Source organism: Crocuta crocuta, unplaced genomic scaffold, assembly GCF_008692635.1.
Source record: "Crocuta crocuta isolate KB4526 unplaced genomic scaffold, BGI_CrCroc_1.0 scaffold15, whole genome shotgun sequence".
NCBI lineage: Eukaryota > Metazoa > Chordata > Mammalia > Carnivora > Hyaenidae > Crocuta > Crocuta crocuta.
The window spans coordinates 361,365-389,277 of NW_027530508.1; the positions used below are offsets into that span (position 1 = coordinate 361,365).

The window sequence follows — 27,913 nt, forward strand, 5'->3', positions numbered from 1 at the left end:
TACAGTGAGAATCACATTAAATTAAAAAATAAAAAGGAAATTTTGACGGTACTTGGAATTCTTACAGCCAAGCAGACTACTTTTTAAAAAATGTTTATTTGATTTATTTATTTGTTTTTAGTTATATTTTGAGAAAGAGAAGGTGAGAGTGAGTGGGAGACGGACAGAGAGGAAGAGAGAGAATCCCAAGCAGGCTCCACACTGTTAGCACAGAGCCTGATGGGGGGCTCAAACTCACAAACCGTAAGATCATGACCTGAGCTTCAAGAGTCAGACACTTAAGTGACTAAACTGTCCAGATGCCCCCAAGCAGACTATTTTCTTTTTTTTTTTAATTTTTTTACATGTTTTATTTATTTCTAGGAGAGAGAGAGAGACAGTGTGAGCAGGGGAGGGTCAGAGAGAGAGGGAGTCACAGACTCTGAAATAAGTTCCAGGCTCTGAGCGGGCAGTCAGCACAGAGCCCGACGCAGGGCTCGAACCCACGAACTGCGAGATCATGACCTAAGCGAAAGTTGGACGCTAAACCGACTAAGCCACCCAGGCGCCCCCCAAGCAGACTATTTTCAAGTGTGTATAGTTAAGGTGTTTTACCTTAACTATGTTACTACCTTCAGTTTACCAGAGAACCAGAAGCTTTCCTGACCTGGTGGCTTTCTGGGTAAATTTTAGGTATACTCTTCATTCTCTCAAGTTGCCAAAGCCTAGGAACCAAGTAGATTCAGAAAACTGTGGATTTCTCATTGCGTGAACTCAAGAAGAGCATACATTTGAACAATGAGGGATCCTTGGTGTGAATTGGGGTTGTTGCTTTGGAGGGAACGGCAAAGCGAGGTGTGTGGTTTGATTTGGATTTTGAGGTGTCCGGGAAGGATTTTCTGAGGAATTGGTAATTTAACCAGAGATCTCAAATGTGAATAGGAATTCCATGGATGATCCATCCTTCCAGATGGAGAGAGCAGCAGGTGGTGACCTCCAGCCTTCATTTTACCTTTACAATGCCTGCCATTTTCAAGGCCGCCCCAGTCTGTGGCCCCACCCTCCCCTTTCCTTTTCACCTTCATCTACCAACATTATTAGGAATCTTGACCATTCCTAATGTTCCTTGAGAATGTTGGCTCCTGGCTTGCTCCTTTTCTTCCTACTGTGTCTTCTAACATTTTCTCTGAGTTGTTGGCTCATCCTGCCTCTGAAACTCCCCCTCCCTTCACAGGATTTTCTTTGGGAGTTTTATTTCCAGTTACTTCCACTTTCCTGGGCCTTGCCTTCTCTCAGATGACACGTGTGGAACCTCGAGCTCGAGAGCCTCTTCTCTGCATACATCCTGTCCTTCCCAAGATCCCTTTCATTCTTGTCTACTAGTTCTTGATCCTCAGGCACTCTGGTGCTCTCTGGCTCCCTCCTCCCTTCTTCGCCCTTTTTACCTGCTCTTGACTCTACAGGGAGTCACGGGATGGTCCTTTTGCTGACATCTTGGTTTCCTCACTGAATTGTCTAGGTGACTTCGCAGCCTTCCTCAGTGGCACAGTCCTGCTGGTATAAGTTCTGTGTGTTTTTCCTGTTTCTTCTTTTTTGTCCGGCACGCTCTGCTGGAGAGAAACCAGGTATCGGAGTGACTCTGTCTGTCACCCATGTACAAGTTCTGGGCTCAGCCAGACCCTTGACTTTTTGTTGTTGTTCCTTCTGTCATCTGCTCACTCCTCTTTTCTCCAGTTCCATCCTCCGCCTCTCCACCATGACTTCTGCTTCTTCGTTAAAAGGTCATAGATAAATACTCCCTCAGCTTCCTGCCCTACCTCCTTGAGTATTGAGAAATTGTAGCTATCTGAATACATCTCTGCCCACTTTATTCCAAAGGAAATGAGGCAATCCCACTGATGGTCTCTGTGGACTGTTGTAACAGATTCTACGTTTTCCTGCCATGGTCACAGGAGAACTGCTTCTTGTTCCCTGGTTTACGGAAATCCATTTGTGTTTTCACAGAAGAGAGGGTCTTAGAAGGGGCGTGACCCTTGGAGAGGGACAGGTGAAATGGCCTCTTGAGACGACAGCTCAAATGTAGCCAGTCAGGAGTCTGGAATCTCCATTGCCTCTTCAGTGGCCTTGCTGATCGTAAATGAAAATCCCCCGAAGAGGGAGGTGGGATTGGAGGTGATGAGGACGTCAAATTTATTTGTAACTGAAGAAAAATAGATAATAGATACACATGGAAAAAAATTTAGGAGGTACTGAGGACAGTCGAGGCAGTTAAGTCTCCCTCCTTGTCCGATTGCAGCTCCCTTCTCAGCAGGCACCTACTTGTACCAGTTTTTGTGTGTCTGTTTTGTGTATCCCGTGTTAAGAGTTTGCTTTTTAATTGTGAAATTTAAAATGTAAAAAAAATGAAAGGATGAACACTCAAAAGCCAGATACTCAGATTTAATACATCTAAACATGCTGTTGTCTTTGCTTTAGGTCTTCCTTCCTTTTAAAGAAAAAACATTTCAGATACTCTGTGTTCTTTACTAGTGTCCTTTCCTTCTCTCCCAGAGGCAACCCTGCATCCGTATTTTTACTTTTGAATCACAGGTTTCTATTCCCGTAAGCCCACGTCACATACAGTATTGACCGTATGATTTAAAACCTTAAGTGAGCGACCTCACGTGATACATGTTCTGTAGCCTGCTTGCTCATTCAGGAATGTTTTCAAGGCGTGCTGACCTGAGTAGCTAGATAGAGTTCATTCATTTTAACTGCTCTTTAAAAATTCTGTTTAAGTATCAGAACCTCTTAGACTTTTATATTCTGTTGATGTATTGGGTATGTACTGTTAAAACAGGGTCAAGATGCTGGATCAGTGCACACACATCTTCGACCTGCTAGATGCTACCAGATTGTTTTGCCAAGTGTTTGAACCAGTTTACATTTCTGGCAAGAGAGAGGGAAAATTCCTGTTTGTCCACAGTCTTGCCAACAGTTGGTATTATTAAACTGTTTTGTACTGGCCTCATCTCATGGGTGTGGGATGACCTCTCATTAACAAGGATATGCCACATTGGTTTACCCATTCACTGGCTGAAGCTGAATGACTCGAGGTTTTGGCTACCATAAATAAAGCCATCATAAACATTTATGTGCACGTTTTGGATTGAACAGAAGTTAAATTTCCTGGGTGTAGGTAGCCAGGAGTAATATCATTGGGTCATAGGGTAAATGTATCTTTTAACTTGATAAGTAATGGCCAAACTGTTTTTCCAAAGTGGTTGTGCCATTTTTATGTACTGACCAGGACCTAGGGGAGTTCCACTTGCTCTCTGTCCTGATCAGAAGTTGGTGTCTCGTTTGAGCAGTTTTCATCATTCTAATAAGTATGTCCTATATTTTTTTAACTCAAAGAATTAAATTTTAAAAACTGGATATTTTAAAATGACTTAGAGTATTTGATTTTTTCCCTTCTTATTCATNAGCATATACAGGCTGCTGCTAGGAAATTTGGTCCAAGTATTTTTCTTGCTACTTTCAGCAAGTTTCTCAAGTTATGAACTCTTTAATTTACTGGTTGGACTTTTTAGTTTTATTTCTGGAAAATATGTATTAAAACTTTACAATGAAGAGTATGGAGTCTTTAATGACGTCATCCACCTACTTATGATTTTTCTCCCCTTCCAGGCCTTGAATAAAATTCGAGAATGCTTGTTCCATTACGAAAAACAGAAGTGCAGAAACCACAGAGGTAGGTCGACACCCTTATTTTACAGAGCAGAACACGCGAGGCCCACTAGTTGATGACTCTCCTGCACGTACACCATTGTGCGTGGTCCGCAGTGTGGGCTTCTGGGCTCCAGTGAAGGGCTGTCTCCCTCCAAGCCTCGTGTGCTACTGCGTGGTGCTGACCAGGCGATGTTGTGACGTGAATCGTGGGTGTGGAGGATGCAGCCCTTATAATGGATTTACCCTGAGAGCTGGAGAAGCTTGATTTTACTTTCAGTGCTGGAATTCTGGCATGTGCTGTTGGCACACATGCTGAGTCGTACTTTGAGACCATGAACAAGTAGCCAGACTTTAAATGTCAGAGAAGCTAATTCAGTGGTCTTTGATAGTCAAGGTGAAAAATTTACTCCTCTCACCCAGATGTTTACCCTTAATCACAAGGGTACCATATGAAGGAAAATAACATTTATCCAGGTTTGAAATGTGTACTGATCCATTTCCTTTTGAAAACTTAGTAACTGGGGTTATTCCAACATGTGTTGTTTTGCCACATCGTGTCTGTCTCTACATTTATTTTAAGAGTATAGTTTTGGCAATTCTGATATAACCACATATGAAATAGGAGCTTTTTTTAAATGTCACGTGATCTCTTTTTTTCTTATTGTTTTTCTTATTTTCTTATTGCTTATTGCTAGCATACTGGTTTATTTACATGGCTCAAGATGGTTCTTGCAGCTGGTGGGAAGGAGAGGGCGTACCTCCACGCACATCCCGTTGGCAAGAATGTAGTCATTTGGTCACATCTCACTGCAACAGAAGCTGGGAGATGTTGCCTGAATTTTGTTGGTTTTGTGCCCAGCTTAAAATCAAGGGTTTTTGTGATAATAAATTGAATGAGAGAGGACTCTTGTTGGAGACACCTGGTGGTCTCTGACACTTCTGATGAAATACAGACATTGCCGTATAAAACGATGTATAGTTCGGAGTAAGTTGTATATGAAATGTTGTTTTAATTCTATTTAACTTTTTGTATGTTTGAAATTTTCCAAAACTTTATTGAAACAGTTTGGTATTTTCCCATTTACTTTACCAAGTGCCAATTACATGTTGTAACACTAGAGGGTGCTGTAAGTCAGTGCCTTTGCTCTTCGGGTTTCCAGAATTATTTCCCCACCCCAAGTTGGCTCATTACAGAATCAGAGTAGTTTCAGTCCAGCCGATAATCCTAAACTTTTCTGTTGTTTTACTCCATTTTTCAGCATTGAAATGTCAATATGTAACATTTCTTTGGAAAGGCAGAAATAATCACCAGATATAAGGATATTTTTTCAAAACATAGTTTAGATTTTGTCCTTAGAAGGAAAACCTAAACCAGAGATGACTTTAAGCAAATATTTTCAAATGCATAATGATTTCTGAAGAGGCAAACGTTTTTTTCCAGTATTTGTCTTAAGGTTAGCCTTTTAGTTGCTTTGCATATTTTTTGGGGTCTAAATTTACTACCCTTAGAGGTACTAAGATTTAAATTACTTCTAATTTGTCGCTTAATAGAATGGGAAGGACATAAAACTTAGAAAATCAGGTAAATGCAAAGAAGAAATTCTCAACGATAACCCACAACCCTCGGACCAATTCAGAAGAAATACTCAGAATCCTGCTTTACAGAAATGACTACTGCACAGTGATTGGTGTATTGCCGTCGCCTTTCCTAGTATACTTGTACATGCATGTATGCAGTACTTTACAAAGTGAGCAAATCATGAGTCAATGCTAGTGTTTGGGATGTTTTTTCTGTGTTCGTTTTTTAAATCAATTTTGTCATTTTTATTTATTTGGGGTGGGGGGGGAGAGTGTGTGTGAAAAAACAGAGAAGGTGCCAGGGAGAGAGAGAGTTTTAGGTAGACTACTTGCTGTCAGTGCAGAGCCTGACATGGGGCTCAGTCTCACAAACCATGAGATGATATGACCTGAGCCGACGTCCAGAGTCAGACACTTAGCTTTCTCAGGACCCCCTTCGGTGTTCATTTTGTAACCACCTGTCTTTCTGGAGTATCTTATTCTAGGTTTAAACTCATTTTCTGAGTTAGACTCATTACCTATAAATAATTATTTTGTCTTTCCACTTCTAGCATTAAAACTTTTTTTTTTTTAGTTTATTATTATGAGAGTGCACGAGAACACCTGAGTCGGGAAAGGGCAGAGTGGGAGAGAGAGAATCCCAAGCAGGCTCCGTGCTGTCAGCAAGAGCCCACCTGGGGGAAGGGGGAGTTCGATCTCACCAACTGTGAGATTGTGACCTGAGCCAAACTCAGGAGTAGGACGCTTAACCTACTGAGCCACCCAGGTGCCCCTCCAGTATTAGAACTTTTAAAACCTTTTTGTATGGTAGTAATTAGGACAGCCTTCTATAATGGAGGCTGTCACACTCCATCTGTTTCTGGCTTTCGTGGGCACCACTTGGGGATTTCAGAGTGAGTATCACTGGCTGTTGGCATGAGATAGGGATTCTTTTGGAGGACTTGTTTTCTTCTGTGTTGAATGTGCTAAGAGTTTTGTTTGAAAATTGATGCTGAGTTTTAGCCAAAGCCTTTTTGTTTTTTGTTCTCATATATAGCCTTTCTTCTTTTTACCTGTTGATGTGAGTTGTAATACTAGCTTTTTTTCCTTTTCATTGTTAAGTTGGAGATCAAGATGGTACGAGATTTCTAAAATGGTTGACCCGTCTTTTTCTCCTTTTCCAGTGCTCGGGAGCTGAGTAGCATAGGAAGTGACTTTTCCTTAGTGCTTGGAGACATTAGCCTGGGAAGCTACGTGCGCCTGTGTTATTTCTGAGTGGAAGGTTTCTATCTGCTCTGGCCTTGGGGGCATGTTTAAGAACCTTCTCGGATGTATTTATCAAATTTCTCTTTTTTTTTTTTTTCTTCTAGCTAATTTTTCTTTTCTTGTGCCTTGTGTACGATACTTTATTTCTTATTCTTACTTTTTGTAAGGGTGTTCTTACAGTTTCAGCCTCACCTTTGACCCAACAGTTATTTTGGAGAAAGGTTGAAAATTTTGAAGTTGTTAGACTTTGTTGGTTAATTCTTTTGATCTCTTTGGGCACTATGCTCAGGCAGCGAGAAATAATAAATGCTCCTTTTTGTGGGGGTTGAACTTTTCATTCGCATTGATGGTCAGTTTTCACAAATTCTCTTTAGACAAGAAAAATAAAGTTCTGTTTTCTGTGCAGTGCACGGTTTGATACTTACCATATTAGCTTTATATGATATTCATTATATTTGTCAGGTTTCCTAATAAAAAAAAAAAATAGGAAACTCACGTGGAGGTGCCTGGGTCCCTGTCCCTCCAGTGTCTTGCACCCATCTTCTTGGGGTGTATTTATAAGCCTTCGTTATGTCTGTGAAATAATGTTTGGAAATAAAAGCTGACATGATACTCCAGTTGTGAATTTTTTACTTGACCAATGTGAAGTGACCCTCTTTGTCCCCATTTATTACTTCCTAGCATGATTTCATTGTGTCTTTATTTAAAAAATTACAAGGCGGCGTCATTGTTGCTTTACTTGTGTTTCACTTTAATATGTAGGGTGCGAGTGTTTATTTTCTGGCGCATCTGAGAATACGTTGAATTTAACTCATTTTACAGGTTTGGTTTGTGTTTTAGTTTTAAAGTTTGTGTTTGGTTTTAGTGTTTCAAATTTTAAAAGTGGTTTCCTTTAAGTAAAACACACACAAAAACAAACCCCAGAAAACCCACCCGTCTCTCCAGTAGTTATCACTACGATCTAACGGTGTTTTAAAACTCTTGCCTGGAAGTTTGGAAAATGGGGTTTAGCATTATTTTACTGTCTGTCTTCAGTCTTATTAGTGTAATCTTGCTTGATCTGCTTTATTGTTATTACATTTTTCATATCACCTAGCATATGCTTAGAGAATAATTTGACGTTGCATTCAGTCTTATGATCAGGTTTATCTTCATTATTTAGTTTTGTCCTGACCTTGATGCTTGGGGTTGGCATACATGATTGACAGACAGCCCGGTGTATTAGTGGCCTCTCTGGATTTTGCGTCTTATGTGGTTGGAATAATAACCCTCAACCTCTCAGACAGCACCTCCCCCNGCTTTTATTGTGATGGGGGGTGCTTTCCTACATTAAGTGCAGCTTGTGTCCCCCAAATAAAATTCTTTGGGGAAACCTTTTCCTCAGTTCTCTGTCTTGATTTTCTATTGCCTTCTGGCATTTTCATGCTGCCTTGGAAAATCCTGGGGCTTGTCTTAATTATTGCTATTTAAGTAAACCAAACATTTTTTCCTTCTCTCTAGATGTCTCTACACCTCTTTCTTCCTGTATCTAAATTATTTTGCCAGAGTGTGCCCAAGTTTAGGTTTGTCTCTGATTTTGCATGAATTTGCCTTTGTGATCTCTGTACTCCGCTTTTTTCTAACTCTCAGAGTAGTTGGTTTTTATTCTATATCTTTTTTATATCTCCTATCCCATTTGTCCTTTCATAAAAAAGTTTTATCGAGATGGAATTCACATATGGCAGAGTTGTCCCATTTAGCACATACAGTTCAGCGGCCTCCAGTGAATCAGACTTGCGTAACCATCACCATCAAGTTTGGAACATTTCCTTCATCCCATAAAGAAATCTCAAACTCATTAACCGTCCCTCCCCATTCCTGTCCCCCATCTCCACCCCAGCCTCAGGCAACCACTAATCTACCCTGTCTCTTGAGATTTGCCCAGTCTGGACATTTCACGTAACTGGGAGCCCTACACCATGACTGGTGTCTTTGTTCTCTGTAAGTCTAGTCAGGGAGCACAGATAGTTCATGTCTTGGTTTTGTTCTTTGCTTTTGCCCCTCCATGGTTCGCATCTGTGAACTGTGGACTGCCTTTCTGGACTTTTTCTGGTGTTTCTCAAACTTGTCCTCCACCCGTTAATTTTCTCCTGTTTCCAGTTTTCACTTGTGTTTGTTGCTTCAACACCCCCGGCTTGTCCTCTCTTGGTCTGAGTCCATTTTCTTCCTGTAATTGTCGGATCCGGTTTCCCTTTTTCAAAAAATATCAGCTGTTTTGTTTTTTAAATTCTTTACTCTTTTGTTCCAAATTGAAAATTTTCTTTTGGTTTCTGCACTTCAGCCTTTTTGGGATGAGAGTCTTCATAGAACATCCTGAGGACAGTTCTTGTGTTTGGGTTATTTTGGGTTGGGTTTTCTTCCCAACAGACTGCATACAGGGTTTTCTCTCCTAGCTCACTTTGGAGCAAGGAGCCTTCTGGTCTACCTGACCATGTCGCCCTGATGCTTTGGGTATGTCATGTGTGACCTGTGCTCTGGGGACCTGTGGTGGTGAGTCCTATGCTCCTGGATGGTTCAAGCTCTTGGCTCCCAGTCTCCTCCTCAGCTTCTGCTGTGGCTTCTTCTCTAGTCAAGTAGCATCTGGCTGCTGCTTTTCTGAGCTTTATGGTCCCTGTGTGGTGTTGGGAGATGGAGGCGGTACTTGCCCTCTCATGGCACATTCCCAGGGGGACACAGGGGTCCACTGCCCAGGCTTTTGGCAGGTCATGGCCTGGAGGCAGGACCAGAAAGGACAAGAAGTCAGAAGTCTGACCATAGGTGTGGCTTCTTCCATCTTACGGGTACTAGATTGCCACCATGTGTTTGCCCGTGTGGTTCTTTAGGCACTTACACTCTTCCGCGGGGCCTCTCAGCTGGGACCTGCAAGCCAGCTAATGCGCACAGCTGGGCTCCAGCGCTTTGCTCTCCATAGTGCAGTTACTTCTTGCTTTTCCTATCATTGTAGTGAAGAGATCATGCCTTCAAATGTATTTTTAATCTTTGAAAGTCTTTGAGCTCTGAAAACAATTGTTTTTGGGCTCCCAAGGGGGGAAGTGAAAAATTGCCAGGAAGCAAAATTAATCCCCCCCTTCCACTGAGCTGAAAGCAGTGTGGGTGGACTTGTTCATCTGAACTGAGCGTTCAGAAAGATCGGTTTTAATTACCCTTGTTTGTGTCGGTTTGAGAAACGTAATCCCAGCAACTGCTTGGTTTTCACAATAGAATATCCAGGTGCCACGTAGAAACCAGCTACAGAGGAGGGTCAGCAGGCTGAATTAAAAGCATGCAGTAACCGTTTGTAACCAGGTGGTGGCTGTTGTGCAATACAGATAGCTAGCATTTCGGACTGGGTGGTATGGTTATACAATTTTGGCGAGCCCGTGCGGGTTATAAAAGCTGAAATTCGTTCAGTACCTGAAGCGTCTCATGCTGAGAATTAGAACAGCCCCAGCACAGATGCCAGCGTAGAGTTGGTGGGTGGGACACTGACTAACGAATATTTTTGTGGACGGGGTAAGATTTCCCTCTGCAGGTAAGACCATTTTTTGGTACATTAGCTCTGCTTTGGGGGAATTAGCATCTGTGCGTCTGTATGTCTCTGTGTCTGCGTGTGCATCTGGGGCTGCAGGGTCCGTTTCAGCACGCATACAACTGTAACCGTGTGCTCCTGTCCATGGCTCTGTGTCTGGTTTTCTGCAGATACAGAACTGTGTCTGCATGTGTGTCTGGAGTAAGTGGGTGAGGAGCCTGTGTCTTGAGTTTGCCCAGTTGCTGTGTTACTAGAAAGTCTGCAGCCTGAGTTTCTCCGTGCCGGCTGACCATATTTAAATAACTGAACGTTAGCATTTATACAACTCTTAGAAGGCAGTGCCCTTCATTAAACATGTGAGAAAGAGTGACCTTAGAACCCGATCTGCAGCAGCTGAAATGTCAGATACGGTGTATTTTAGGTGCTCATTTTTGTTATTGTCCGGGTGAGGTCCAGCCCCTGGCCACCCAAGGCTTTGTGTGCCTTTCCTGTGGTCTTTCATACAGAATTTTTTGGGGTTCACGGAAAAGTAAGTACACAAAAAGGAGTACAGACTAAACTTAATGTAGAGCTGGAGTCTTTTGTAGATAAATATATCAACTTTTAAATCCTTTAAGATTGGGGGATTATTAAAATGTTAGGTTCAGACACTAAAAAAAAAAAGCTGTGTATCTGTGGCACAGGATTGATTCTAAGTGCTTGCAGTCTCTGTATTGAATGGATATTTTTTTTTATGAATTAGGAACATGTTCCTTTGCAGAAAAACAAACTATGTGACATACTCCCAGGCATGAGATGTTTATCGCCGGTCAGGGAAAAGGCTCTCATTTATTGAAGGTCAGGGAAAACCCATTATTTTGATTACTGTGTACTTGGGGTTAACCCGGAGAATTAGAGCGTCCCAGCCCCAGGTAATTGCAGTGCAATTTAGGCAAACCCACATTCAGTCATCAGGTAATCCATCAGCGTAGGTGAAATTTCAGAGCGCCCTTTTCCTTATCTCGGGAAAGTGTGTGAGGAGGAAGAGACAGAAGTCTTGGTAAAGCGGGGGTTGGGTGAGGAGAAAAAAGATATCGCAGAAGAGATTTGCAGATGGAATGGACAGTAGGAAGGAAGCAGGTGGTAGAGAGGACTAAGTAAAGGTGCCAAAGTCCAGCAAAGCCAAGCAGGTATAATGGGCGATTAGGAAAGGAGGGAAGGACAAGCTTGACCTATGTCTGCAGGTGAGGGAAGGAAATTTGGCTTTGGCACTGGGGGCTGGAGGAACTGATAAGAACATTCCAGAGAGGAATGCTATAGTCTGAAGAGTAGTTCAGAGGGAGGGCTGATAAGTACATTGAGCTTGAGGCGATGGGGTGAAGGATTATGTGAAATGCTTCTGTTAGCCCATGTGCTTTTCCCAGCCTGGGCAGCCGTGGCCAAGTAGTTGGAGGTGACTGAGTGCCCTCCGGAGGCTTCCCCTGCAGGAGGAGGGGGAGGAGAGTCCTCAGTTGTGCTGGAAAGGGAGGGTGGAGCCGGGGGCTGGAGCAGCGCCCAGACGCCCACAGGGTTAGCAGGGCACAGCCATCCCTACAAGCTGCCTTAGCCCTCAAGTTTGTCTTGTACTGGGAGAGGGGCGCAGAAGCTAGCAGATGACAGAGGTCCTTTGGAGGTGTGTTGGAGGAGGAAGCTTTTTCCACTTGTGGATAGTAACTGGGAGGCTTTTCTCAGTGTCTTCCAAAATGACCTTCAGAGGTCACTCTCTGGGCCTGTGGCGGGTGCTCACCTTCGGGGCCTTGTTCTGTTGGTCTCCAAGGAAACTGGGAGCAGCTCTCTTGCTCTCACAAGTGCTGTGCCTGCCACTTGCCCTTGGCTTTTGTCCAAGGGAAAATCAACCTCTTTGCCTCTGTTTTCTGAGCTGTGAAATGGTGAGAACAATAGCCCTCCCCAGTATTTCTTAAGGGTTAAGTGAGATCCTGTTTGTATCTTGGATATAACAGGCAGTTAATTCTGAACATGTTTTTATCTTGCTGTTAAAATTTCATACAAAATTAGCTTCCCAGTGGCTCCTAAAATGACCAATTAATAATTTAAAAAAGTCTTTAAGTAATGCCCCCCACTTGTACAAAAAGTGATGTTAAATCATATAGTAGATATAAATGCAATAAAACTTGATTCTGCTTGAGTTTTTTCAAATAAACATTTGTATTTTAATTCTGGTTTATAAGCTATACCTTTTGCTCTATTACCTCTCCGTCTCCCCTGACTTGTCCTGGGCACATGATTTCCCTGAGTGAATCTGGAGGGCAGGGATTAGTTTTGTTTCAGATGTATGACTTATTGGCCATTGGGAAAATGTTCAAGTTTTCCTTAAATATTTGAGTGGCTTAAATATGTGGTGGACACTCTATCCCTGTGGCTATCCCTGCCCAGTCAGCAAGCTGGACCAAGAAGCCTTGTGCCATGAACCATGGAAGAGGGACAGCAAACCCAGGGATGCTTCTTGGAGGAGGAGGCTCCTTGAGCTCCGACCTGGGAACTGCAGGTCATTGTGGTCCATGTGGCTGGTACCTGGGGCAGGAGAGGCATGGTTAGGATAATGAGGCTTAAGGTCTTGTCATAATTGTATTTGAATAAAGCTTAGGGAAGAAATTTCTGCTGGATGAGATCAACCACGGAAGGTGTCTGGTAGTTACATCATTAGGTCAGAAGAACAAGGATCGCTGAGTATTTTAAAGCCCCTAAACCAGCAAAACGTTAGCTGCTTTGACCTTTTACTGTACGCCTGACTCCCTCTTCCCCTAACCGAGCAGTCGATGAGTCAGCGTCTTGCCCTCTAGGTCCCATGACTGTGGCTTTTCGTGGCTCAGCATGTGTGCAGACTGACATCAGCTTAAATCCAGGTCCCTCTCGGCCTGGATTTAAGAGCTCTCAGGATTTAGAGTTCAGGCTGGGTCTAGAGCTTCTTCTGCTCTGGGACCTCTCGGGCCCCGTCTCCGCAAGAGACTTCCAGAAGGGGTCTTCTGCAGGCCCAGGGTATTCTCTGACCTGTTCCATTTTGTCAGTTGGGGGTTTGCACTTTATGCTCCATAAAATATTTGTTTTCAAATAGGAACGATCCTCCCTTACCCTGTGACAGTCCAAGGAGATTTGCCATGGCTTTCCAGTGGCCCCGTGGCCCACTCTTGAGGCCCCCGACTCCATTTTGAGGGGATTTCCCGGTGGTCCATCAGTGTTTGCCCAGAGGCCTATTCTTCTGCCTTCAGAGCAGTGTTGTCAACCTGGGAGGGCCTCCTGGGCCCCAGGGGTGTGACCTTGCAAGGACTCTTCCTCCGGAGTGCTCAGCAGGTTTCCAACATGGAACCTGGCAGGCCGACTCTGGGCGCCCCTTCGGAAATGCAGGTTTTTATCCGGCTTCTTTTAAACGTCTCTTCCTCTGAGGAAAGTCGACAAACCAAGATGGTGACAGAAAGCTGTCACCACCTCGTTAGGGGGCAGTGGAGATTTTCTTGATTGCAGCCATTGAGGCTGTTTGGTTGTAGGGCCCTGAGAGATGCTAAAGAAGGGCCACTTGGAGGCTTTGGTTCTGGGCAGTCCCTTCCTGTAGCAAGGAGATAGTATGATACTTTATCAGTGTCCTCACCTTGGACAGATTATTTCTATGGGTATGTTACTTGAAGGCCGGCAAATAACCTGATTTAAATTGGGTACTTGGAATATGCCTTCTATGTCACTCGGCAGGGCGTTAGTGACATCAGTGACTTAGGTGCGTGCGTGTGTGTGTGTGTGTGTGTGTGTGTGTATGTGTACTGAGCAACAGTAAAGTATTTTACCTTGAAACTAGATACTTTTGTCTCCTGAGACGAGCTCTGAAGTTTTTTGTTCTGTTAAATTTCATTGTCTTACAAATTCTGGTTGAGATCATAGCCTGCTACTGGTGGGTCGTGACTTGCAGTTTGAAAAATGAGAGAAAAAGTTCTTGGAGTGTTTTGGAAAAGGCTGTGGGAGGAGTGCCCTCTCCCTCCCCCCGTTATATCCCATGACCATAACTATCATCACAAGATCAAATAATAACCACCCCTCACTGGTTCATTCGTCACTGCCTAAAGGGAATAATAATAGCTACAATGAACATCAGGATTGTAAACTTTCTAAAGCAGGACCCTATGTATTAGGCAACCGTTTAAGCCCTTTCATTTAATTAAAGGGAATTGAACATCTATACGTTGAGGATGTGTGTTCTAATAATCCTTTTTTGTCTTGGATTAAAAGCATTTAGGTCAAATGTTAGCATTTAACAGAATTTAATGGAGCAGCCGCAGTCCAACTATAATCCCCTAATGATGGGATTTAAGCAGAGAGAGTCACGGACTGGCTTTTAAAATGTGCTTTATCATTGAACCTGGCCAGCTCTGAAAGCTCTGGTTTGTACCTGGTAAGAACCAAACTACCACTTGGCAAGTTGAGGTTTTGAGCTTCTTTATCCCAAAGTTTTCCTTGTTAGTCACGCTCCCAGCTGTCTGGGTAGGTTTCTGCAGGCAGAGAAAGTAGCTTTATCCCACCCTACGTTGTCCATCGAAAGGTGAGGGCAATCTGAGGACCACTAGCGTCAGAACGTTTGTGCGTTTGTTAATGTTCCCAGGGGGGTTGCTGGGGTGGCTCAGTCAGTTGAGTGTCCGACTTCCACTCAGGTCATGATCTCACTGTTTGTGAGTTCAAGCCCTGCATTGGGCTCTCTGCTGTCAGCTCTAAGCCCGCTTCTGATCTTCTGTCTCTTTGTCTCTCTGCCCCTCCCTTGCTCGGGCTCTTTCTCCCCCACCCTCACCCAAATAAGTAAACGTTTAAAAAAAAAAAAAAAAAATGTTCCCAGGTTCCAACATAGGTCTATGGGATCCGAATTTGGAGGAGGGAACATTTTTTAAGTTGGTAGGATTATGGGAGTTTTTATATTCTTTTTTTTCTTGGAAAATTGATTTTTACCAAAGTATAGTTTACATACAGTAAATGGATATACACACAAATGGAGCCACTAGAATCACAGCCACAGTATAGAGTATTTCTTCAGTGTTTCTTTCTTCTGCCTTTGGGAGTCCATCCTCTCTTCCTGCACTAGGTCCCCACTATCTGCTTCCTGTCACTGTAGATCAAGGAATCAGGCGGGATGTCTTGTGCTCAGCTTCTTTCATTCAACATAGTGTCTGTGCATTTCCTCCATGTTTTATACATCAGTAGTTGCTTCCTTTTTATTGCTGAGTGGTTTTTGTACGGACCCACCATGGCTCATTTATCCATTCACCTGTCGATGGACCTTTTGAGGTCTTGAATTTGAGGTCATAATGAAAACCGCTTTGAGACATTGTCTTACAGATCTTTGTGTGGAAGAAATCTGTATTTTGAATAACCTTCCCAACCACTTCTTAGGCACAGGAATTACTGATTCTTTCTATTCTTATTCTTCTTGTATCATTTTGGAGAACTGTAAAAGTTGGACTTGCCATGCCTTTATGTATTTGATGTAGTATCATTCAGTGCCATCTATATGGGATAAATGTGTATTTCGTTAATGTTTATTATGTATCCTGTGCTGAGAGCTGGAAACATAAAGATGAATTGTACACAGGGGAATCCTACCCTTTGGGAGGACTCTCGGTGGTTACTTCATTCAGCCGTTAAGTGCTTTGGACTAGGAACTTCTAGACGGTGACGGGAAGACACGTTTTCTTGGGTTTTGCTTCCAAGAAACATAAGTCTTGGTTAGTAAACTCCAGGAGCAGCTCAGCCTTTAAATTCTGTTTGGATAGATCCATCATACTGCCAAGTCAGGTGGCCGTGGTAATCCACGGTAGGGAGTTGACACATTCCTGGACAGAAGAGAAATGGTCAGATAAAATTAAGTGCAAAAGAAAGGATCACTGGCTGAATAGTTGATCGAAGAAGTGTTAATTCGAAGCTGTTGTTCTGTATTTGTTCATGGTTGTTGGTGGCTGGACAGGTGGTGGTTCAACCCCTGGAGCGCTGGAAGCTTGTTAAAGATCTGAGTATTTTACTTTCCTCCTGGCTCATAGCAGAATTTGCCAAATTGCTGTTTTTCTACTCTGTCAGGTGTAGATTTATTTTGAGGTTGAAAAAAAACTTTTAGGAGGCAGTGATAGTTTCCTGCTTGCTTTAGGGTAGTGATTTAAAAAAAAAAAATTATTTATCTTTGACAGACTGGGAGAGAATCCCAAGCAGGCTCCATGCTTAGCATAGTGCCAAACCCAGGGCTTGATCTCATGAATTGTGAGATGATGACCTGAGCCGAAACCAAAAGCTGGGCACTTAACTGACTGAGCCCCCCAGGTGCCCCTGTTCTGGTTATTTAAATCTGCTTTATGATCCTTAGTAATAGTTGACTTGGTGTATAAATAAAGCACATTTCATGTGAAACTTATTAAGTATTTAATGCTATAATTGCCATTTTAAAAAATATAATTTATTTTCAAGTTGGCTAACATACAGTGTGTAAAGTGTGCTCTTGGTTTTTGAGGTAGATTCCTATGGTTCATCGCTTACATACAAAACCCAGTGCTCATCCCAACAAGTGCCCTCCTCAGTATCCATCACCTTTTCCCCCCTCCACTCCCTCCCCCCATCAACCCTCAGTTTGTTCTCTGTATTTAAGAGTCTCTTGGGGCGCCTGGGTGGCTTAGTCGGTTAAGCGTCCGACTTTCGCTTAGGTCATGATCTTGCAGTTTGTGGGTTCGAGCCCCGCGTCGGGCTCTGTGCTGACTGCCAGCTCAGAGCCTGGAGCCTGTTTCAGAGTCTGTATCTCCCTCTCTCTCTGACCCTCCCCTGCTCACGCTGTCTCTCTGTCTCTCCTAGAAATAAATAAAAATATTAAAAAAAAAAAAAAGAGTCTCTTATGGTTTGCCTCCCTCTCTGTTGGGAACTATTTTTTCCCTCTATAATTGCTGTTTTAAACAGGGTTTGTTCATCTGCTGGTCTTTAGGGTTCTGTACACTTTTCCATCAACATCTCATTCCATCAACATCTCAGGTCTTCTGGCCTACATACCCTGTTGCGTGTGCTTCTTCCTTGCTGTTTGCCACCTGTAACGACATAAAACCCACTCTTGCCTGGGGACCCTGCAAAGCCAGGCGAGGTGGTACTCTGCCCGCTTCTGAACTAGATGCCTATTGCTAGCATCTGGGGAATCAGTGCCCAAGGAGCTCTGCTCAGGGGTTTTGTGCCTAGCCACCTACGGGTAGATTCTCTCAGACTTTGCTGCCTCTTGATTGTGGTTCTGATTTGGTCTTTTCCTTTCAAACACTTCTGTCCTCTTTCTGTCAGTCAAATGATCACAGTGATGTGCACACGCTGCCTTGTCCCTGACATCTGTCCATCCTCTGTGTCACAGATGTGGTTAATGTTGGCTATTAATCTCCTTTTCCAATTTATTAAGTGTATTAAGCAAGACTGAGTATTACATTAAATCTGGTCCCTTTATTTTTTCACAGCATACATGTTCATTGCACAAATACTGGGCAACCTTCAATGCAGGTGCCAAATCCAACCCCAGGAGCCAGGGATACAGGCGGTGGGTGCGTGGTCTGGCTGGGCCAGCAGACGTGATGTCGCTGTATCAGTCATCCTCACGCTTCCTGGATGCCACAGTGAGGTGGTGAGCAGAGGAAGCACTGATGGGAGTTACCCTGATGGAAGGGGGTGACCTAAAGGGTGTCAATTTTGGAGGCATTGCGTGTGCGCGAGCCTGAGGCTCTGTGGGTGTCCCAGCACCTGAGGAACTGAGAGATGGAATTGACGGTGCAGTGGGGCCACGCTTCCCAGGAGGCTTCACGGTGACCCCGTGGCCTTGCTGGGGAATTGGGCTGTCGTTCTCAGGTGCATCAAGACACCATCAAAGGGCCTGATGGCTTCTGGCCGTGCTGGCTGCGCTGGGTGGACAAGTGGCGAGCTCTAGCCAGAACAGAAAGTGAGGCCAGAGGCGGTAGGGCTGTTGGCAAGGTGGTGGCGAGGCTGCAGAGCACCTGCAGGGCACAACTTTGGCAGCTCCTGCTCTGAGGCAGGTGGGGGCTTCAGCCCTGGGGAGGGAGCTTGGCAGTCTTGCCCCTCGGGGCCCCCTCGAATCCCTGCTACAGCAGACTGAGCTTCCCGGCCAGCCTAGACCACATTCGCTCGGGGTGGTGGGCCGGGGACCAACCACTCAAAGGACAGTTTTAGGTCTTGCTTGTATAAACACTGTTAGGGCAGGAATGCGGATCAAAGCGTGAATCCTGCCCCACTGCTTATGGCTGTGTGTCCTTTGGCAAGTTACTTAACTGCTCTGAAGCTCACCTTCCCCTTTTGTGGACTTAGTGCACGTATCACACAATACTGTGCTTACTCGGGAGAACGAGGGGCCATTGATCTGGTGAGGCAGGTGCTTAGCTGGAATACCGCGGTCGTTGCTCTCACTGTGTCATCCTTGTCCTTTTTTTCATCATTGGTGAGTCCCATTTTCATCCCTCGCCTCTCCCTTTCCCTCGTCACCGGGTCAGGGGCAAGATAGCGGTGGTCTTGCTTTAGTCTTCCTTTCGCAGGGAATAGAAAGAGGGGCCATGGGGGCTGGGGGCAGGCAGACCTTCCCCAGTGTTGGGTTCCCTGGGAGATTTTGCCTTTTGTGTTAATACAAACTCTAAACCAGACCCTAAGCTCCACCACCCCCTTTTTATATTTGGCTGTGCTTTGCCTCTGGGCCTTGACATTTCCCCACTCCCCTTCCGCCTGTGGGGATGAAGCGCTCTGCTCTTGGCTGGGCGCGTGGGTTCTGCCTTGAGGCCATCTTCTTCACTCTCCACTTACTTGGCTGTGGAAGGCTCTGTCACCTGGGGGCTTCTGAGGCTATCTTTCTGTGCTCTGTGTTCGGTCCCCTCTCCTCCTTCCTCTCTCTGTTTGTCTTACCTGAGAAAGGGTGTCCCCTCTTCGAGGTCTAGGAGCCGTCTTCCCCAAAGCCTGTCAGTGCATCACTGCCTTGTACTTTGGCCCCGTCCCCTCTTGTGCTCGCTGGGCTCGTCTTCATGGCACTCCAAAGGGTGCTGCTCTGTGAGAGACGGCAAAGGCAGTGGGTAGATCCCAGTAGAGCTCACGAGGGCCAGTTAAACTCTCGGTAGAGAAATGGGACACGGGCTACTTGGGCAAGTGGTCTTGCCACGGTGGAACTGTCCCACTCTGTTCCCAGTCATGGGGGCGGTCGGGAGGGTTGGCTGCCGCAGTAGATGTCCGGCTCTGAACAGACACAAAGATGCTGTTCACCTCCGAGAGTAAATGTGTTCCACCGTAAAGAGCCTTATCCTTTTCCCAAAGGTTAATGAGCGAATGCGGGTTTGAGAGCTGTGCTCATGGAGATGGGGCTGCATGCGGAGCAGAGGGCTTCTTTGTTCCATCTGATAATTCCAGCATGCGGTCTTGTAAAAATCTAGCAGTGGCTCACTGTCCTTTTTGCTTGTCCCATCTTCTCAGAACCCTGAGCTGCTGGCAGTTACGCTAAAGGTCAGGGCTAGTTTAGATCTTATTTTTAGGTATGTTCACTATCCTGCTATCTGTGGTTTTCTCTTTTTCTTTTTTAGATCGTGAGAAGCGGATAGGTGGTCGTGGCTAAGTCACAATGTACAAGATAGATGGATTTGATTATAGAAATGAAAATAATTCTGAAAGATCCAGGAAATTCATAAAGCAGCAAAAAGCCAGGATAAGATATCTGCAACCAACATGACAAAGAATTAAAGGGTTAATATCCTTACAAAAAATAAAGATTTGTAAGCACTGTAGGCAAAAGGCATAAGGAGATAAACCACAGAAGAGTCTCTGTACTTGCTAGCCGACAGGAAAAACTCAGGGGTCAGCACATCACAAAACCTCTGAAAAATAACCCATTGAGACAGGTTTGTCAAACTTAGGGTTCTCAAACTTTGATGAGACTGCCAATTAAGAGTTTCCCTGGAAGAGAATTTTGTTATAATGTCTTAAGAGCCTCAAAAATCTTCTCCTTAGTCCTCTTCAGGGACTGCCTTCCAAGGCACCAGCGTGTGCAAAGGCTTTGTCATGCAGTGCCATTATTTATAAGTGTCATTAATACGATCCTCCACACGACCGGCCACAGAATTGTGATTCCTGCATTGAAAGTTCATATCACTCTTACCTAGCATAATCTTGAAAAATAATGAGATGTGTAGATGTTAGAATAGGTGGTGGGTGTTGAAGGGGGTGGGAGCAGTCGGGGTGTCTGGATGTGGAGTTTTAGGGTTGCCTTCTTTCCTGGCGGGATGCTGGAAACACCACTTTTCTCGTGTGTGTGTGTGTGTGTGTGTGTGTGTGTGTGTTTTGCTATTAGTTGAGAAGTCTTTATAAAATATAATAAAAGAGGATAGACCAATCTTTCCTTAGTAAACAGTCTGTTTTTATTTCTAAATTTTTCCCTGACAAGTTGAGATTTTGTATCTTCTAGAATATAGACGTTTTACCAGCCTGTGTCTGTGGGGTCTTCTTTCAGTATTCCCCCCAACCCAGCTCTAGAGATGTCCAGTGGATCTGAAGTCTTACTGTGAGGGTGTGTTTGTCGGTTACTTCTCAGACTCCTTATCCATCTGTTCCTCCCTTATTGTCTCTGGAAACTCCTGTTACGCAGATATTGGTGCTTCTGGCTGTAACATCTATTTGTGGAATTGTTCTAAGAATTTACAAGCTTAGCCCCCAGCAGCATATCTAGCAAGAGCTTTATTTTGGCAGTTATGCATTCTTTTTGGTCCTTCAGTTACTACTTTTTTGTAAATCCCACTGAAAATGTGAGTTAGAGTTACTTTAAAGGTACTCTCCTGATTCTTGCATTTATTATTATGATAATGATGCCTCCATGGGCATTTACTCTGTCTAGCTTGGTGTGCTTTCTGCTTGCTCATTGCCTCTGATGTGTGCGGACACCCCCTGCATCGTTGGTGAGACCTGGCCGCCAGCACAGGGGCCAGCCGACTACTTTGTGTACAAGGCTCAGGGAGGTGTTCGTGACCGTGCCTTTTGAAGTCAGCCCCTTTGTTAGTTGCCAGGTAGGTGTGCTGCGGGGATAAGTGCCATCTATGCTTTTGTGTTTCCAAGATGTCTCTGCAGTGTTTTCATAATTGAAAATAAAAATACCATACACTGTCACTATGTTGGTGACCCTGGCGCCCTGTTGACTCTTCCTCTGACCCATGCCCTCAACATGGAGGGTGCTAGTTTTAGTTCTCTCCTTCTGCCTTCCCTGCTGCTCTTCTGTGCCTGCTGCCCTGCAGCCCCCATTCCTCACGTGCATAGAGGCTCCAGGCTTCTGATCTTCTGCCTCTGCTTCGTCATTTCTGTCCACCGTGTGCACAGTAGAGAAGTCCCTTCCAAAGCACAGATCTGATCACTGGCCGTCTCCTCTGAGTCCCCTTCGATTCTCTTCTTCTCCCTGCTGGTTGAGTGTGACCTCTTGAACCTGGCATGCTCCTGGGACTAGCTGGTCCTAGCTGTGCGCCCGCCATCACCTGTAACCCATTTCGTTGCTTCTCCGATGTACCCTGGCACGTCGCTGGGTTTGGTCCACTTCGGTCGTCAGGGGCAGTCTGGAGATGATAGCAAGCTGGCACCATCGGACTCACCTGTTGGTGGTGTCCCAGGGACCCGATGAGCAGGCTGAGCACTGTACCCTGAGTGTGAGGCATAGGAGGCCCCAGTGAAGGGAGATGGAGAATGTGAGAGACAGAGTCACTGAAGGTGTATCCGAGGCTCAGGAGGAAGACAGAGCATGCCGACAGCAGAGCAGAAGTATATCTGTACAGAAAGGACCCGTATGCACGGCAGATGGGGCTCCTGTATGTAGTTCAGGGGAAGGTGTCCCGTGTGCTCTGGGAACCCGGGCAGCCACACAGAAAGAGCCCCACCTGTAACCACAGAGCAGGCAGACGGCAGAAGTAGGGATGCTCCGGCCTCTTTGCCGACTTTGCTTTTGCTCGGAATTCTTTGTTTTGTTCTGTTTTTGAATTGTTGTGAAAACACTTGAAGAACACAGAAAAAGGGTAATTTTACCTGAGTAATCTCTGTTAGGCCTTCAGTGTTTTCTAAGCAATGTCTCCTCTGAGTATAGAAAGTCTCAGGGCACTACTTTTAGGGCACCTGGGTGGCTAAGTCAGTTAAGCATCCAGCGTCGGCTCAGGTCATGACCTCACAGCTCCTGAGTTTAAGGCCCTGCGTCAGGCTCTGTGCTGACAGCTCAGATTCTCTGTTTCCCTCTTTTTCTGCCCCTCCCCCACATGCACTGTGTTTCTCTCTCTCTCTCTCAAAAATGGATAAGCGTTAAAAAAAAATAAAGTCCCCATCTTTATGTATTGGAAACTATATGGTTAAATGGGTCCTCTTATCCCCACAAGCAGCAGAAATGATGAGGAAAAATATGCCCCACTCATCCCTGTTACTGAAAAGGTAAAACTTTTTAAAAAGTCCCCAAACTGCAGTAAGTCCCACAGACTTACTCTGTTATAAAGTTGGCTGTATCTGGTGATGTACGTATCCCTGCTTCCCACGCTGGAACATGCATCCCTTGGGGGACAGGGTCTTGTGCTAAGGATCCACATGACACATTGGGGTGCCATTTTTAGGAGGAGGGAAATGTTTTTACACCAGGTTTTCTCAGCTTATTCACATTTGAGGCCAGGTAGTTCTTCACTGTGGGACCTGCCCCGTGCATTGTACGATGTTGAGCAGCATTCCTGGCCTCTAGCTGTCAGATGCCAGTAGCTCTCCCCTGGTTGTGATGGCTCTAGACATTGCCAAATGTCCCCTAGAGGGAAAATCACTCCTGGTTGAGAGCTGCTGCTTTCAACAGACATGGATAGGATATGACCAAGAATGCAAAATGGGCATATGTACTTAAACCAAAAGAGCTCCCCCAGGTCATGATCTCACGGTTTGTGAGTTCAAGCCTGTATCTGCCTCTGTGCTGACCGCTTAGAACCTGGAGCCTGCTTCAGATTCTGTGTTTCCCTCTCTGCCCCTCCCTGGCACACGCCCTCTCTCTCTCTCTCTCAAAAATAAATAAACATTAAAAAAATTTAAAAAAAACAAAAAAAAACTAACCCCTCCCCCACACACAAAAGACTTAAAAAAACCAAAAGAGCCCCTCAAAGAAGTTTGATATGTGCTTTTGATTTTGTTCTACTTGAGGTAACTTGATATTCTGGCAGCCGTTTCCTTTGTTTTCCCTTCTTGTACTCTAACTACCAAACTCTCAAATTTTGTGTGACTTTCTTTTCTTATTTGTCTGTTTCGGTTTTCCCCTAATCTCATCCAAAGTCCTTATTGAATGAAAGTCCGTAACAGAATTCCTCACACAGGAGGTTTCCTACTTGTATTTCTTTCCTTTTTTTTTTTTTTTTTCTTATTTGAGAGAGAGCATGAGCAGGGGAGAGGGGCAGAGAGAGAGAGAGGGGAGCTGGGTGCAGGGCTCCATCCCATGACCCTGAGACCATGACCTGAGTCAACATCAAGAGTCGGATGCTCAGTGCGGGGACTGAGCCACCCAAGTGTCCCTCCTACTTGTATTGCTGAACTTTGTAGATGTGTCTTCACATTTGAGGACCGTTTGGCTGGGTTATTCATTCTCAGTTGGAACAGTAGTTGGCACTGAGATCTGACATTTTTCCTTTTTTANCCATGTTCACGCCGCACTCTAGTTTCTTCCAGAATCACCCGATCTGACATTTTTCTAATGAATGTTCTGTCCCTTCTCACCCCTACCTGACTGTGATTTTTTTTTTTTTTAATAAAACTTTGGGCATACTCAGGCATGTTTTATTGTACCCATGCCAGTCCTTGTGGGGATCCTTTGTGTCCTCTCGTTCCTGGAAGCTGAAATTCCCCAAATGCTTATTAATTTTTTGGGTGGATTTCTTTCATTGTCTAAGTCCTACTTCTGTTGTTTGACATTGAGTTTTTAATGTTCTTTACTAAAACTTGGCCATATAGAATTGTTCCAGTGATTTCCTACTCATGACTAGTGCTTAGATTTTTTTTCTTAGCTTAGAGCAGTGCACTTTCCTCCGCAAACAGTATCAGTTTGTCCATTCATTCTGGGTCCATCTTGTGCTCCTTCCTCTTCCTCCCTTATCTCTTGCCCTCTGTTTTGTCTCTGGTTTCTTGTTTATGTTGTCATTTGATTGATACGGAATGTTGTCTCTGTGTTTTGTGTGGCATTCTAGCCCGTTTAAAGGTCATCTTGCCATGTCTAGAACCCTAGCCATTTAATCCTAGGTTGGTTTTATCCCCACACCCCCTCCCCCCCGCACCCTCCCCCTCCACTTTTTAAAATGCTTTTGGATGCCTTCCCCTGCCTTTAATTGGGCACTTCTAGGAGAATTCAGAATTTTTGATACCCTGGTAAATTGGCTGTGGTTACCACTAGTGACATGTGATTCTTTAAATTCAAATCGGTTAAAATTAAATACAAGTAAAAATTTGGTTTCTCTATTGCACTAGCCACAGTCCAAGGGCTCCATACTAAGAGCCTTGTGGGTGGTGACTATTGGGTTGGACGAGGCAGATGCAGAACATTTCATCACTCTGGCAGGTTGTGTTGGACGGTGCTGGGCTGTGAGATTTGTGCCATAACGCATGCCAAAGAAACCCCCGTGCTGCCTTTTCATCCTTATATTGGGTATTTCTGATGGTCCAGTTCAATGGTCCCCCTCCCCAGGGGGCAATTCAGAATCTGCATGACTGTAACCAAAATAGTGGGGACTTGAAAAGTGAGATAAAGTAATGTGCTTTTTTGATGTTTGGCTGTGACTTAACACTGTGACCTGTCTTTGGAAATGCAGTGGATGTGTGTCCTGTGCTATTTGTGTGCCCGTAGTGATGTGGCTGCTTCCTCTCTTTCTAGGTGCTGAGAGATGGCACTTGTGGGGCTCATCTCTGCCTGAAAATTGGGTGCTCCAGGCACTGGAAGAGCCAGCTCAGATCCTGGGCTCCTCGCTTGAACAAGCCTTCTCTTCCAGCCACTGTAGTCCAGCAGCCAACCTGCTCATTTTCTCTTAATGATGGGTATTGGTAAGAACACTACGTCCAAATCCATGGAGGCTGGAAGTTCAACTGAAGGCAAATATGAAGATGAAGCGAAGCACCCCGCTTTCTTTACTCTTCCGGTAACTATGCTCCCTTCTTTCTCTCACCTTGAATCACTCTCAAGTAGTTTCTTTATTGAATCAGCATAGGATTAGCTTTAATACCCGTGTTGTCAGTGAAGGTTAAGGCATTTGAAAACCAAATGCTTTTCACGTGAGACAGTCTTTGGGAACCCTGTTGGCTGACTCCGGTTTTGGCCCTCCTACTTTCTGCCCAGTCACCTGATGGGATTAGCTCCAGGAAGGAAGCAGGCATTGGTGGGAACATCATAAAGTCAGCCCAGTGCCTGCTGTGTACTGGAGCGTGCTACGAGCTTAATTCTGTCTTCAAAACTGTGTTCTATCAAAATAACCCCAAACCCAACTTTGGACTTAAATTGCAAAGTAGGAGAATAAATGGATGACTTCTCATTTGGAACCTAAAAGTCTATGCTTTGTATTATGGTAATAGCATCCAAGATGTAGTTTTTACTTGGACAAGTGTTATCAGTTAGATAAGGCTAATTACACACATTCATTATATTCACTATTTTTCCAGATATAAGATTATGATTTGATGTGTATGAAGTTACCTGAAGTGTTGATTGAAAAAAGGGAAAAGCTCTTCAAAGAGAACTTGGCCTCTGTCTGTTTTTCTTTTAATACTGGAAATGAGGTTAAGGGGGAGAATACCTTATTTTAGGATTCCTTAACGAATGGTCCTGGAATTTATCTTACTGTGGCATTAACTCAGGAAGAAGGATGTGAACACACATGCATCTTTAAGCACATTGATTGACCCGACTTGCATTCACATTTTGATTTTTTTTTTTACCCTATTAATTTGCAGAGACATCCCGATGATCTTACACTTCACGTCACTGTTTTCTTTCTTCCTATAAAGTGAAAATTTTAAACTGTATTTCTGCTGTGTTGAAGGCTTAGAATTGACACAGATAGGCTTTCTCGAGAAAGAGGCAAGTTGTTTTTCAAGTTTAAAAAAAGATCACCTCTGAAGAATGAAAAGGAGGGTTTCGTGCTTGATTATCGATTTGTCTCCCCTGCTGCCTGAGAGCCCAGCAGACCCCTTGCCCTCACCCTCTGTTTGAAAAAAGAAGTTGAGCTTGCCTTAGCCACCCACCCACCTGTTGTCATGATCACTTACTTTCATATTCAGATTGTGGTACTCTACAGCGAGTTAAATCCACTGCATTTGCTATCCGTTTTCATATTTATTCCGTTTCCCTCTCCCTCTCTCTTTGCTCACTTCTCTTTAAAAACAACAACAACAAAACACAAAACAAAACAAAACAAAAAAACACAGAGGGTCTATGAACGTCACTGCCTTCGTCTTTGTACATCTGAAAATAACTGTATTTTGCTCTCAACTCTTGGATGAACTTCTGTTAATTACACACTAGAGCTTTCCAGTTGGTCTGTGTTTCTCTTTAACTACATTCTCATGGTTTGGATGTCTTTTCCTAGTGATAATTCTGGATAGATTCCACAGTGTTATTTTCCAGTTTACTAGTTCCTTGTGTCATGTGTTTATGTTGAATTTTTGTTGCATTGATTACAGTTCTTATTTCTGAGATTTCAGTTTGGTTCATTCCTGCCTATTTTTGGTTCTTAATTTCTCGTATGTGTGTTTGTGTTGTTTAAAAATGTTTCTTTATTTTAACCACCGAGGACCCTAATGTACTTATTTTAAAGTAATTCTCCAGTTGTTCTGTTTTCATCCGGTGTGAAATTCTCTTCTGAGTGTTTTTTTTGTTTTGTTTTGTTTTTTTTGTTTTTGTTTTTGTTTGTTTTTTTGGGGGGAGATTTTCCTGCCTCTGCCCGCCACCCCGCGGTTCTGTGCTGTGGTTTTGCACTCTCCCTTCCTGGATCCAGTCCAGTCCAGGTCTTCTGTCAGAGGTTCTGCTCTCTCCCTCAGTGGTGCAGACCATGACCTGACCTGCTCGGTCCTGGCTTTGAGCACTGGACCTGGTTCTTTTCCCCCTTAGGTTGGGGCTCCCAAGCCCTGTCTCTCTGTTGGAGCCAAGGGCTGCCTGACCAAGGTCTGCTGGGCTCAGAGCCTTGCCTGGTACAGTGTCAGCCTACTTGTTGCTTTTTATGTTTCTTGATACAGAAATATTTGTCTTTTTGGGGGTTTTTCCCCTCTATTGCTCTTAAAAAATTTTTTTTAATGTTTATTTTATTTTTGAGAGAGAGAGCAAGAGTGTGCAAATGGGGGAGGGGCAGAGAGAGAGAGGGAGACACAGAATCTGAAGCAGGCTCCAGGTTCTGAGCTGCCAGCACAGAGCCAGACTCAGGGCTTCAACTCACAAACCTGCGAAGTCATGAACTGAGCCAGTCACCACTTAACTGACTAAGCCACCCAGGCACCCCCTTCTACTGTTCTTTATAGGAGTGGAGCTAGGAAGGGAGTGTTCTTCAAAGTATTAGCTTCGAGATACATCTTCACGAGGAATTCCTGCAAGTACATGGGCGCTGAGAACGTGGACATAATGTGTAGTTGGATATAAATATAATGTAAATATAGGTCGGCTTAACACTACAGCAGTTTCATTAGGGAACTTAGAGAATTTTTACCCATGTCAGGCTGTCAAGGTAAGTATCAAAAGGGGGGATGAAAAAGAGGGAAATAGAGTTGGCTCATGGGCTCACACTGCCAGGAGGAGAGAAAGATGGGGGGGGTGTGGGGGGGGTGCCTGGGTGACTCAGT

The 27,913-nt window shown here is 44.3% G+C and overlaps 1 protein-coding gene across 1 annotated transcript in view; it reads left to right on the forward strand.

Moving 5' to 3' along the window:
- Positions 1-27,913, forward strand: part of SLC23A2 (solute carrier family 23 member 2) — a 116,142-nt gene that overhangs the window by 15,556 nt on the left and 72,673 nt on the right. Inside the window, exons 3-4 of the mRNA XM_077766914.1 lie at positions 3,649-3,712; positions 24,966-25,227. Coding sequence (XP_077623040.1) covers positions 25,120-25,227 — 108 coding nt within the window. The 5' untranslated portion in view covers positions 3,649-3,712; positions 24,966-25,119. The remainder of the gene's footprint in view (positions 1-3,648; positions 3,713-24,965; positions 25,228-27,913) is intronic.